Source organism: Telmatherina bonti (assembly GCF_933228915.1).
Source record: "Telmatherina bonti genome assembly, chromosome: 3".
Taxonomy (NCBI): Eukaryota; Metazoa; Chordata; class Actinopteri; order Atheriniformes; family Telmatherinidae; genus Telmatherina; species Telmatherina bonti.
In genome coordinates, this window is record NC_136621.1 from 20,780,437 (window position 1) to 20,795,012 (window position 14,576).

Genomic DNA, 14,576 nt, shown 5'->3' on the forward strand with positions numbered 1-14,576 from the left:
CATTTAGATACTGTATTCTGAGTGTAGTTATTGTCAAGAATAAGTTCAGAAAAGTTTTGTCTTCCAATAAAAGTAAAACATAATGCTTTGCGGGATGAAAGGAGGGGATGTTGGGAAAACGATGAAAGTGAGGTTTTCCTCACAGAGTTTTAGCTCTCAGAGGTCAGACTGAGCTGGAGTCATTTTAGATCTTTTGGTGACTTCGGGGATTTCTCTCTGGAAGATGTCTGTTTTGTTTTTTCTCTGAGAACTTCTCCAGATTTGTTATCTGGTCCATCAGGCTTTCTTTAAACTGTTCTTCTGAATCTTCCTCTGCAAGCGTCTCTGTCAGAGTGGATATCATTTCCAGAAGGCAGGACTTCTAATCTTCCCACTTCTGCCTCTGAGTCTCCAGATGTTTTTGGTTCTACAGCACAGATGTTTTCATGATGGATTCAGCTTCTTCCTGCTGAGCGAGGAGGTCAGATTCCTCCTGCTGTCACTACTGCGGTTGGTCTTTAAAGTCTTGTTGGAGTCTCTCCAGTGAAGCATTCAGCTCTGATGTTTCCTTCAGTTGCTGGACCAAGCAGATCTCAGCTCTGGTTGTCCTGCTCCTCTCAGCTGGAGAGCTGCTTCGAGCTGGCTGACTCTACTGGAAACGTCTGCATGTTGCTGATCCTGTCTTTGTATCTCTGCATACAGAACAGCTGCCTCCTTCTCAGCTGCAGATTTCTTACGTTTCATCTGCTCTTTGAGGTTCTCCACCTCCACCATCAGACCGCTTTTCTGCTCACCGTCTCGTTGTGGGTATCAAAGCTGAACTCGAGCTTGAGTCTGTTGTGATGGGAGTCACAGGTTGTGCAGGGAGTCCAACGGGTGTTTTTGTCCTTGGAGTTGATGCTATTGATGGTGTCTCTGGATTCTCAGATTCTTTTTCCATGTCTGGAATCACAGATTCTGCAGGATTTTGAACCTGCATGTTACATCCAGGTTCAGGCTGAGACGGGGATGCTGCAGCCTCTATTTCCTGGGTTTCTGCAGAAATTACTGCAACATTATCAGGTAAATCCATGGCTGAATTGTCTTCAGGAATGTTGGAAGCCTGTGATTCTCTGATTCTTTCTCCATGTCTGGAACCACAGATTTTGCAGAAGGCTGATCTGACATTACAGATTCCGCTGCTGACTGTGAAAGAGCTTGTGTATTGTCTGGTTTCTGGTCTGCAGGAAGATTTTTTCTGGCACTTTCTGGGACGTTCACAGTTTCTTGTTGAGTAACTTTATCCGTGTTCTACTTGAATAAATCAGCCCAAAGCGTCTTGGTCACGGTGACTGCAGGAGTTCCAGTCTGGGTTTTCCCTGGTTTCTCACAAAGTTCAGACTCTGGGTTTCTGTTCCTAATCTGGTCTCTATGTAGTTCCTTTGTTGTTTTCACCAGGGAGGGAAATTCATCTTCAATCATTTTGCTAGGGATGCACTCCATCTTTGTTCTGGCAGGGTGGTGGACAGCAATCTCCTGTGTGCTGGTCGCTCTTTTTTTTTTCATAGATCCACAGCAAACTTTCCACCCTCCAACTTGGCTGCATTCATGAAAGCTTCTTGACCTTCATACAGTGCCATCCCTGAATTTGTGGTTTTACTGCTAGAGTTTCAGCCGGCACAATACATGCAGGACAAGGCTTAGACAGGGTCGCTACAGCCAGTATTACTGGCCTTCAGCAGAAAATTCTGCCGGATCTTCATGTAAATCCACAGCTGATGGGTCTTCAGGTCTAACTATAAGTTGGATGCTTACAGTTGCCCAACCAGATGTTTTCTTTGTGACTATAAAAGTCAGTTTAACTTTCTCCATGTTCTGGTTCTCATCTGGTTCAGAAAAACCTTCATCACTGAACAGATAGCTAGAGACACACTCACCGTAATCCTGGAAATCTGGTGGAATATCATCCAGGAAATCATCTCCATAAACTTGGTCTTGTGGTTCATCGAAGTTGTCTTGGAAAGATGAAAACTTGCCTTTCTTGGTGAGTGTGCTGCAAGTCTGATATCTTCTGGCCACTGAGAAAATTTCTCTGTTTATTTTCCAATGCATGTTAATCTGACGTCACTTGTAATTTGTGTTGCGCTGTCAAATGACGGGATTGATTCTCTAGCTCTGAGCTCTCAGAAAATCTGGACTGAGTAAATGTGAGAATGTATGGCTTATGGAATTATAGAACTGACGGGTGTTGCTGAGCAACACTAGCAACATATCCTGAGCCCACATGCAGCCGAACCAGTGTTCTTTAAAATTTCCCCTTATTCTTTTTTCATCCCAATTTTTTAACTTTAAATTTATTGTGCAGCTTCAATTCAAGCCCCAAAAAGTTAAATCTAAATGTTCATCTGAGTTGGTAGAAGTGTGCTTTGACTGTTGCTGTTCATTAGGCCTTTGGTTTGTTTTTAAATAAGAGACAAGTTTATTTTTCTCCCAGTGAAATGAGCAGGGTTTTGATCAAATAAATGAAAAACCAGACCTAGATCACAGAGGGTATATTGTGTTGTCCTTTATGCTAATCAGCTTTTGCAACATTTTTCTCAGCTTAATCTGCTCCAGGAGTTCAGTGATAGCCCACTGCATAAAGACAGACTTCTTCTGCATTTGTTTGCTCTTTTTCTTGGCTCTGGTGCTGCAGACAGATTACTGCAAAGCATATCGTACTTTCCACCACAGCCTAAGATATGGAACGTTTAGCTGCAAACAATAAATAACATCAGTTTTCTGTGGAAGAACAATCTGCTCTGCCCCTACGGCTTTTAAGTTTCATTTCCAGTTAAGTGGAATTTCCTCCTGACTAACAATACAGTTAAAGAGGTGCTGCAGACATTCTGTTCTACTGGTGCTGTTCTATTCAGGAACCTGAGGTTAACGTTATTTGGGCCTGCAGCCTTGCTCCGCATCAGTCTCTGCAGCTGCCTCTTCACCTGACTGCTGGAAACTGATAGGGTTGAGGGGGGAGGCCAAAGAGGTCTCAATGTAAAGGTGAGGTAGTGTTAATGTCTATGACTGGGGTGCAGGGAGACACTGCATAGTTGTAACAAGGTTGGTGTAGCTGTGGTTCAGGGAGAGTGTAAAGTCTGCATGAGGCTGGTGTAGAGAACAGTGTCATTCTTAACTGAAAAACTGGCTAAGCTCATTCGGTGTGTTCAGACTTATGCAAATGTTTATAAGGTTATATTGAGTGACATTGAACTCTTTTACCATACAAACATTTTTTGACTCCAGTTCTTGAAAACAATTAACTTTGTTTCAGAAAAAAATTATATCTAAATTACTTGAACAAAAGTACGTAGTAGATTATTATACTGAAACAATGTGGAATCAATACTGGCACAGTGGACTACTTACCTAAGTGCTCAGCTTGCATGCAAAAATCAAAAGCACAACACATCAGCACAAAGAATGAGCTTTGTGTCCTGTAAATCACAACCCCAACATTAATCTTACAAGTACAGAAGCAGCCAAATTAAACTTCAACTGTTTTCATTACCCTAGAATTAAAAAATCTAACATCACAACAAAAAATTGGTAGGGAACACGTATTTTTAAAAAAAGGCCTTGTATATTGCTAAAAAGTTTTTATGCCCACATGAGGTGGTTTTTTAAACAAGTCATTACAGAAGTAAAAAAAAAAAAAAAATATGATGGAAACACTTTTTTTGGATTAAGAATTTGGACAATTTTTTATTTTTTTATTTTTTATTTTTTTACAAATATTTAAAAGAGAAAAATATAACCGCCACCCTTGATAGTAGGGTAACAAGGAAATGCAGAGGTTTACAATAAATTAGAAAGGGAAATAAAGGAGAAGGGCTTCGAAAAGCTGTGGCAACAAATGGAAAACCCTGACGCGCTACATGGCTATCTGGCAAAAACAGCATTTCTCATAAAATCTAGTCTTATTGACAGAATTTACAACTACAGTTAATACACTAAACACCATTCAATAGAAACACCTGCAAATCACAACTGTCTTTTACAAAATTTTATAAAATATCAATTATTTTGGAAACACACGAAGTGATAACTTGATTGCCTGTAAATGCATCTTTAGAAACATATCTAGATAAAGTTTTCGAACAAACAAGTATTGCATTAACAAATATAGCATACTACATTATGGACTTTGTTTCTTTGTACAAAGCCTATACAGCATTACCAGAACATCAAATTTTGGTCCGATATGACTTATAATAAAGCAGGGTATATATGTTTATACAAGTCATTCATTTAGAAGCGATTTAATCTCAAAATTCTCCGTGATTGGGGCGTGACCTTTTGACAGACAGCTCTCTGCTATCCAGCTCCAAGAAGGCAAAGTGTTTCACAACCGCAGTTTTTACCTTGTTAACAGCATGACTTAGCTTTAGCCCGCCTACATCCATTAGCTAGTTAGTTCCAGGTTAGCTTTTTTTTTTTTGTTAGCTTCAGAGTATGATAGAGGTCCACCATCCACCCCCTCTCAGCTCATTTTTATAATTTCCGGGAGAAACTGCACAGGTGACACTGCCAAGATGGCGATGGTGGGAACCATCCAATATGTTTCCACTTCAGCTTTTCAGAAACATATGCTGGCAATATATAAATAAATATCGACCGATACATCATTTTGTCAATATTCACTTTTTTTTTAAATTCCGAAATCTATGTCAGCCTTAGTTTTAATCGCCATTATGTTTTTCACAGCATTATTCACAGGCAGACATCCACATGCAGCTCTGTGTTGTCAGAGATGCTGCAGTCCACATGCAGAGCATGCATTGCACCTCCCCCACTTGCAGTCTACTAGTGGGGAGCATGCAGCATCATCAGTTACAAAACAACATTAAGTTTTGAACTCCCAAAGCATATTTTAACTGTTTAACTGAGATGAAATATCTATCCACTTTAAAACTGTAAACATGGAGTTTGTAGGTGAGAATGGAAAATGGAAATGTCAAACGCATGGGCATTGCAGCCATGGAGGATGTGGCTGTTTTGTCCACACTTTGTGGTGAAAAGGTCTAACACTTACACCTTTTCTGTTGTGTTTTGTGCAAACATTGTTGCTCCAGTCTTCACAGGCTGCCTCCTCTTCCCCTCCACGTCCTACTGCTCTTTGAATCATGACAGCTGTAAGTGATTAGCCAATTGTGTTTTCTGTTGCTAGTACTGCTCTGTTTATCTTTTAGTTCATGCTGAGGAGGAAACTTGTAGGAACTTCATGCAAAATGATAGCCCATTTAAATTAGATAACATTTTGTTTGCATTTATTTCATTTTTTTGCTGGTGGTACAGCTGTGAAAACTTTTAGGCATAATACAGTAATGTGGATCTATTCAGATATCTAGCAGGTGCCAAAGTTAAACCTTGAGCAAAAGTTTGTTTTCTGTAGGTCATTTGTGATGTGCAAATGTTAAATCTGCGGGTTTACCTTTTAGGACGCATTAAGGGGGTAAAAGGATACTAAGAAAAAAAATCCTGACTTTGTGTAACCATACTGGAAGTAGCTGAAAACATATCCACATTACATTAATGCATATTTGGTAGAGTTCAACAAAAATTAAGCAATTAAATGCTTCAGCCCCACTATATTAGACACCAGCTAAGGCTGATGGAAAAAACCTGGTATCGGCTTCAACAATTCTGCATCTGTTGATCCATATAAACAATTGCAAACCAAAAACATAAAACTATAAACAAACACTTCAGGATAGGTTTCCTGCATGAAAAATGACCATAACCCGCCATCTGCTGCAGGACTGGTGAGATGGATGTTGATACCACGATGGTGGTAAGTTTACAATACATTGTCTAGTCCTGATGTAACCAGGTGCAAAAAAAAAAAAAAAAAAAAACGAAAACAATACTCTATTGTGTACCTATTGCTGGGCACCTACCATCTGTGTTTATAACCATGTAGAATAATAAAAATGAACTGATAAGCCACCTACATAGAAAATAAACCTCTTTCAAAATCATACAGTATTAATTTTTATCCCAGCAATTATAATATACAGTTCCCACGCTGCCGTTTTCATTTATGTTCATAGAATACTCAGCAACACTGTGGTCTGACAGTCAAGCAATTTGTTTATTGTGTTAATATGTTTATAGTGTTTAAATTATATCTGGTTTTGGTAGTGATCTTAATAATTAATAAAAACACACAAAAGAGGTTTTAGAAATTCATTTGTGGTCACATAAATAATACAATGGATTTGTGCTGGTTAAAGCTGCTGCTGGGAAGCACGGGAGTTGTTGTGGAGGACAGAACCCCACTGATGAAAATAGGTCAGTTGTGGGCAGTGCTGAAACTACCATTCAGTTTATTTCATTTTGCCCTAATGAATGGTATCAACATAGCTCCTTTTCCACTTAATGGGGAAGTTGCAGTCATCGCCACACAAACCAACCTAGTATATTATATATCGTTTTTGGGTTGGAAAGTACTGAAGAACTCTTTGGTTACTTCTATGCCCAGTAAAATAAAGTATAACTTAATAAAATAACCATGCTTCAGGATCAGGATGTACAGCAAAAAAATAAATTGAATATTTCATTCTCATCCCAAAAACGTCCTTCTCTTAGACACAGCATGTGAAACCTTAGCAACAGTAGCTTCAATACATATTTCAAAGAAAGAAAAAAGAAGTTGCTTTGATCGAAAGAATCAGCTGCTTTGTCTATTTACAGGACACATTTTACAGATTTAGCTGCTGCCTTCAGACTCTGGCTGTTAGCAAACAATGACATGTCCCTTCTTTTATTTGTAAAGCCACAGAGATACTGAAGATGTGCTTCATGTGAAGTTTTTTTTCCATTCAAACAGAGGCTATGTCATATACAATTAAATTAAATGGAATTATTTGACCTTTTTATTAATTTATTTTAGAAAGAACAACATGAAACCACAAAACAAACGGAGCAACTTTCTCCTTTCCACAATATCAGGATCACTTCATGAGTGTCTCAGCAGTGATGGATGTTGCTTTTAAGCTCAGATGGCCCAACTACAAAAAAAAAAGTGTTGATGATGATAAAACTGTGCTGGGTGTACATGTGGAACTGTTAAATAAAGGCAACAAGTACACTGAAACAAAAACTATGAGTATACTAGTGTAAGTCATCCTTAAGGTTAAGGTTAAAGTGCAAAAAATCGCCACACCTTTATTCCTCAAGAAAAGGGTGCAAACTGCGGGGTGGGCTCAGTTGGAGGAATTGGTGAAAAGCCAAAGAAAATGTGTTCCATAGGTAAACGAACGAGCCTCTCTCGGAGTTTGACTGTCAGCAAGGCGTGACAATCTCATTTAGCTGGTGTTATGAAACATCCTCTCTGATAATGTAATACACATCCATGGGCGCACTGACACACACCCATCTAGGAAATGAGAATAGCCCTCATGAGGATAATGGTCCATCACAACCCATGATGGTTTCCTCTAGAAGAGCAAATGGCAGTAAATGGGATGTTGATTGAATCACAGCATTGTCATGTACACCAGATGGTAAAAAAAGCCTCACCATGAAACCAAAGAAACAGAGCATCTGACAGACCATGTTCCCTAAACAAACTTGGAGTGGAAGTTAAAAGTCACACAATAAAGAAAGAAAGTGGCCTTTGGAACAAATGTCCAATAGTGAGAGAAATAGTGGTACTCATAAGTTTGGATACCTTGAAGCTCTAATTTATGCTTGGTGGATGGAAGCAAGTTGATGTAGTCTGAGAAAAGTCTGTGTTGGAAAAGTTCAGTCTAATTAGACATAACATAGCCCCCACCCCCCTCCGATATTTTATCACCTAAATAGATAAGTTAATGCAGTCTGGCTGATCCACATATTCCTACTCTTTTCGCTCTCTAACCTGCGGATACATGATATTACCTGAAAATGGTGTCCAGTAAAGCTGAAAGGTCCTTAATGGGATAATTTGATGAAACCAGTTTTTAAAAAACAAGCGGGAGAAAAGACATTTCTACCAACATTTACATAACTCATGTCAGCTACTCAGACTTCTAGTAAAATGAACATTCTGTTTGAATGAAATGGTTCATGTTAGAACTGTCCTGCTTAGAGACTGATGAGACGCCTAAAACTGCACACTTCCATGTTAATCTATCACAGATAACCCCCCCACGGGAGAAACACACAATATGATACAGAACTTCCAATCCAATTACCATACTTTATAGATACATTTCAGTTGCAATATCTGGTTTAGACAAATGTTTTTCCTTTTGCATTTTGCATTTTCCATTTTCAGCGCTCTGCAAATGCAGGTGTGCAGCTTACACCTGACTATGGGAGCTTAAATGATGCTTGATACTTGCAGAGATGCTAATGCCCTGAAAAATGTCAGCCTGAGGCAGCAGCCCAGGTACCGCTTCAGCCAGCCATCCAGCTACTCACTCAAACCGCCTGCCACACACCCTCCCATTCATCCCACTACGAATCAGCCCATCCATTTTCTCAGCCTGCCAATACCACCTTAACAAGCAGCGAGTTATCTTTAATTCTGTGGGTGACCTTGGTGCTCTGCTGTTAGATCACTGCCAGCAATTAAATAAAACAAAAGACTTCATTTCAGAGGGGGAAAAAAAAAGGACAAACCAGTGGGCTTTTAAAAGCCTCCACAAAGTTGATGTTTTATGCCTCTTACAATAGATAAGTATCATCATCCCTGAACTACTGACAAAGTCAACACCAGCTCTAACAGTCATTTGAGTAAAGAATAAATACGTATGAGTTAGTGGATCTTTTTCCACTTCGCACTGAACGACACTGACCTCGAATGGCAAAGACCTGCTCCTGTTCTATTTTCCACTAACTGAATTCTTTGCTACCGTCAAAACCTTGACCAACTTCATGCTGTGAGCAAAGCTCCGAGGCAAGTCTCCTGTGCTACACAGATGAAGCTATCAGAGCATAAAATCGTAGTTGTGATGAAAACTCTGAGATTCATCAACAAAGGCTACGATCTGTAAAGCCGGGTGCAGCTTGAGGCACGCGGTGAGTCAGGTCAGCCGACAAGGTTGGGCACTGTTTGTCAGGTGAGCTACAAAACAGCATGTCAGACAATGACAGGGTTGCACAAGTAGGAGGAGGATGACAGGAAAACGTCTCCATTTTTTCTGTGATGCATCACCTCGCAACACATTTCAGGGGGGAAAAAAAAAAAAAAAAAAAGTGGCTGTTCCTAATGAATGGCTCTGCCAGAGCAGAAGAGGAGAGAGGAGTTATTCTCTGGGTAGTTCAAGGAGAAATGATTACCTCTAACCTAACTGGATCTGGATAATGTTGCATCTAAAATCTTCTGAGATGGAACTTCAAACCAATAGTCAGACAAATCAGCTGTGATGTGGCTGAACTCCTGAAACACAGAGGATTCTTTACTTATTACAGAGTATAGGGGTGGGAAAATAGAATAAAAAATCTGGATTTTTTTTTTTTTTTTGCTTCACAGTTTTAAAATAGATTTTTTTTTAACAAAAGGGAAAAAAAATTATTTTTTTTTCAAACAAATATAAATAATCCATTAAAAAATTTTGTATTTTTTTATTGTTTTTATTGATCTTTTTACATGTGTTCTTGGGTATTATAGCAGCAGAATAATGATCTGGCTACTGTGGGGTTTTTTTCCTAATTGAAATCAAGAAGAATGATGAGAAAAAAAAAAAGGTTTTATACATTTATTTTGTTTTTAATCTACAAAAATCAGTAATATCGAAGAGTTGTGAGAATCGCAATATAAATCGAATCGGCACCCAAAGAAAAAATCAGAATCGAATTGGGGCAAAAGCTTAATCGTCCCAGCCCTAGAAGATCACACCAGATATTAGCCACTGTTTTTAATCCACTTTAGGTTTGGCAAGCTTGTAACGGTGGAAACTTTGAGTGCACTTGCACAGCTTAAAAAAAACAGCCATCTTTGCGTGTGTACGCAGGAATTTTAAACAGCACATGTAGAAAAACACCCACAGACCAAATTACTCAACTGTCAACTGTAAAGTCTCCAAAGTCAAATTAGAAGGAATGAAGGAAATGGGGAGAATGAAAAGAAGTAATACGTCAAGCACACGCACCCAGACAGGAAAGAGACGATTAAGTGTACAGAGGATCGAGACTCGCAGAACAGCTCATACACTCTGGTATTGCCAAGTGATTTCTTCTGTGGTTTTTGTTAAAACTTGTATAAACACGGCACAGAGAGCCGGTCCAACATCTGCGATGCTGGGGCTGCGATGACGCAACGCGGCCAAGCGGCAGACAGTAATCTCCTCCCAAAGACAAAACACAAAGAGACGTGACCCTGCATGTCCCCGTGACTCCAAATCTAAGCGTGCACACACACAAACACTGGATTAGTGTATGACCCTAGAGAGGAGAAAAAAAAAAAAAAAAAAAAAAAAAATCTCCCAGAACTTCCTGCATAACCCCCTCCACACCACACCCCCGCTCTCTCCGTCATCCTTTTCCTCCCTCTTCACCTTCCCCTCAGCAGCCGACTTGACACAAAAACTAGTTCATCCTTGGGCGCTCGTATCTTCCCACTCCACCCTTCCATGAGTTCCTCCATCCGTGCTCTCAGGACAAGCAGGGAACTTTTGAGACCACATTTCGGAGCAGAGGGATGACACTCGGCGCAATGTGTTCAGCCATGATAAGGGCAAACGGAACAATCCTCTGCCTCCTCAACAGTACTTTTCCCCCCTAGAGCATAAATGAGATTTCACTCCGAGTTAGGGCTGTAAACAAACGACGACGCTCAGCTTCCTGGGACTCGTCCAAAAACAAAAACAGCAAAGTGCAGGGCTTATCAAAGTAGTTGCCCCCGTGTATGCTGGAAAATGAAAGATTAACCCCAGTCGTCTTTAAGTGCGTGCACTGTAAAAAAAATAAATAAATTTAAAAAAAAAAAAAAAAAAAAAAAACTCCAGTCCAGGGTTGTTAAATAACCTGAGGCACAAGTTTTCTGCATTTCTACATATTCAGCTAATCATCTTGTTTTGCTTCCCTGTAAACATATGTGATCCTCTTGGGCTTATAGCTTGATAATAAGTGACATCATGTGGTGAATAAAATGACGTGAAACTTGAAGTTCAGTTAAGTTTAGCCCATGTTATAGAGGAAGTGCTTTTCTTTGTAGCAATTTATAGAGACAGGAAGTGACAACAGCATGTGCTGATGCGATGCCTGTTAAGTGTTAAAAAGGTGCAATTCATCAAGTCTTTCAGCATGATTTATGGTAATTACCGAAAAAGAAATGGGAATGTTATAAAAATTAACTATTGTATTTATTTGTAGCAAAGTGTTTTTCCACAGGTTAATATCTAATGCTGAATTTAGAATTTATTCTGGCAGGATGAGCCTTCTTGTTCATGTCTGATCACACACCAAGTCTTTAATTCCACTGCTCTCGCTACTCAAAACTACCACTTGTTTACAAGTTCAGCTAACACGTCAGGAAAGCTCTTGCCGCTCCCTTAGGCTTGAAATATATGCGCGGTAAAGAAAACCCCTGGTTCAACATTTGGAAAATTCATTTGTAAATGCAAAGGTCCGTGGAACATGCAGGCACGCTGCCTTTCACACTGCAAAAGTATTCAAGAACACATTCCTCCTGCCAGGCCTTGTATTAAAGAGGATGACATTTCCTTTCTGACCTCAGGTTTCTAAATGGCTCAGAGGTGTAATGCCTTTTTTTTCCCCTCTTGCTGAGAAAATGGCACTGCTGGACATCATGGAGGAGGAATAGATTTTTCACCTGCTTTTAAATGGAAAAAGGTTGCTCATCAGCATATATTCCAGTATATCACAGATTTTCTTCAAGTCTTGCTTCAGCTACTTGAAAATATGCATAGCATCCCAAGAGAAATGGCATTCACTTCCCTATAACTTAATTTAAATAAATCAACACAAAAAAAAAACTTAAATTAGATTCAGACTGTTTCATTTCAAGCTTTTTCCCCCTTTCCTTCAAAAGAAAACCAGCTGATACCTGATGCAAAGATGTGAGCTGACAACGTATCGCAGCTCAGAGCATAATTCCACGTGACTACCAGCCTTTGGCCACGAACAAACAACACACACCCACACATCGCAGCAACACTAGAGATGGGGAATTGAGAGAGGGAAAAAAAAAAAAAAAAAAAAAAAACAATGGCAAAGGTGCTAATAGACAACTGGGGGGCAGTTTACATGCCTGGACAGGAGGGTTCGTCTTCATCTGCTAATTTTAGATTTGTGGCGTGAGACCTAATAGACAAACGAGACTGAATACAGACAATGGCTTCTATGTGGAAGGTTGTCAATCAGTGTTGCACAGGTGTAATGGCTAAGGTAAGAAAAAAAAAAAAAAAGACATTAACCGTGGAGATAACTGTCCTGTTAGCGTCACGTGCAACGAATATGGCGTGATTAAATTAACGCCAATCCCTATTTACAAGCAATGAAATTAGTGTATTCATGTAAACAAGGAAGACTGCTGAGCAGGTTTTCTGTTTATTTTCACCGTGCAGCTTGTTTTAGGTGCATACTTTTAAAAACTAGCTTTTCCTAGCAAGAGTTTGATTTTTTTCCCCCTTCTTCTTCTTTTTTTTTCCCAGCATGTCCAGTGATTAACTTGGGGGTTTAAGGGTTTGACATATAAGCAAAGACACGGGGCGTAAAAGGGATGAAAGATGAAAGAATGGGCTGGCCCTCAATGAAGCGCTCAGAGTTGATTTAAAAGCATTTCTCATACTTCAATTTACCCCCATAGCCACATGTCTGAAACACCAAACCCAAAACGTTAGCAGCCAAGGTCGTCTGAGAATCACCCAGACCCCCCCATCCCCCCAAGTCAAGGGAAAAAAATGCAACAAAGAAGAGAAGAAATTGGTGGAAAACTTACCTCTTCTACTGTGAGGGGCATGCATATCCTGTACTCCTTCATTAACATCTTCCCCCTCTACGAGTCCCCCCTTGCTATAAATTCACAATGTGTCAACCCGGCTAAGTAAGAGTTCCCTCCGCCGCCTAACGGGATGTGTGGGATATCTGGAGACGTGTCAGCACATGCGAGAGCACGGACGGTCCGAGTTGTTCAGTGTAGCCCGAGTTACGCCGGACTTCTTACATCGGAACCAGCGGACGCTTTCTCTTGCACTGAATGTGAGAGCAGAACTGAGATCGGATGGTTCTGGGTTGTCCCCTCCTATCGCACAAATGACTCAAGTTGCATGTTGACAGCGCTGAACAACACCGGAAACCCTGACTTTGGGCCTTTTAAAGTAAGAGTGTGAAATAATTAGAAGCCATGAGACAATCATATATATATATATTTAGAGATTAAATAAATAAATCTATTACACAATCCACACTAATCTTATTTACAGCAACTTAATTTATGCTTGCTAATTATTCAAAATAATTACCAAGCTAACAACCAATCTTCTCTTCAATTATGTTTTCTCACCTTAAGCATGTACAGGAGAGCAGGCAACAGTGGAAAATAAGTAATAAATAAATAAATAAAGGAAGAAAAATCTTTTCAGCCCTTCCAGGCGGAAGAAGTGTGGCCATGTGCCTTCGTGCCTTACAAGTCCATGTAACTTGATAGGAGTTAACAGCCCCACAACTCAAAACCAGTCATACCTGCTAAAAAATGAACACATTAATTGAGCTTGAACATAGGTAAATGGAAGGGAGTGTTCTGTGGATCATGGGACGTCTTCCAGACATCTAAGTCAATAGCCGCGTTAACTTTAAGCAGGATTGTCCTGCAGGTTTTCCATGTATCCCTTTCCAACACACCTGACTTTAATGAATCAGTCATTGTGAAGAACTTCATTAGTTGTTAGATCGGTTTATTGTGAGCCAGGTGTGTTGGAACAGGGAAACATAAAAAAAAAAAAACCTGCAGGACATCAGCCTTCAAGGACTGACTTTGAACATCCTGATTCAAAGGACTGTTAGTTACTTACACAGACACACACACACACACACACAGACAAACCCAATAAAGGAGTGGTTCTGCAGGTGGTGACCACAGACCACTTCTCAGTTCCGATGCTTTCTGGCTGATGTTTTGGTCACTTTTGAATGCTGGCGGTGCTTTCACTCTAGTGGTAGCATGAGACAGAGTCCACAACCCACAAAGGTGGCTCAGGTAGTGCAGCTCATCCAGGATGGCACATCAACGCAAGCTGTGGCAAGAAGGTTTGCTGTGTCTGTCAGTGTAGTGTCCAAAGCATGGAGGCACTACCAGAAGAGCGATTAGTACATCAGGAGACGTGGAAGAGGTGGCGGGAGGGCAACAACCCAGCATCAGTGTAGTGTGTTTTTCCACTTTTTGAGTATAACTCCAAATCCAGGCCTCCATGGGTTGATACATTTGATTTTCATTGATAATTTTTGTGTGATTTTTGCTTTTAGCACATTCAGCTAGGGAAAGAACAAAGTATGTAATAAAAATATTTCATTCATTCTATAAAGTGTTACTTTAGTGTTCCTTTTTTTTTTTTTTTTTTTAGCAATATATATGTATGTGTGTATGTATGTGTGTGTGTGTGTGTTTGACTTTTTAAGTAAATGTGTCT

The 14,576-nt window shown here is 39.9% G+C and overlaps 1 protein-coding gene across 1 annotated transcript in view; it reads right to left on the reverse strand.

The window, feature by feature from the left end:
- Nucleotides 1-13,062, reverse strand: part of LOC306774556 (cytoplasmic phosphatidylinositol transfer protein 1-like) — a gene marked incomplete at its 3' end in the record, with an annotated part of 72,628 nt that extends 59,566 nt beyond the window's left edge. Inside the window, exon 1 of the mRNA XM_079264644.1 lies at nucleotides 12,890-13,062. Coding sequence (XP_079120770.1) covers nucleotides 12,890-12,937 — 48 coding nt within the window. The 5' untranslated portion in view covers nucleotides 12,938-13,062. The remainder of the gene's footprint in view (nucleotides 1-12,889) is intronic.
- Between the last annotated feature and the right edge of the window lie 1,514 nt (nucleotides 13,063-14,576).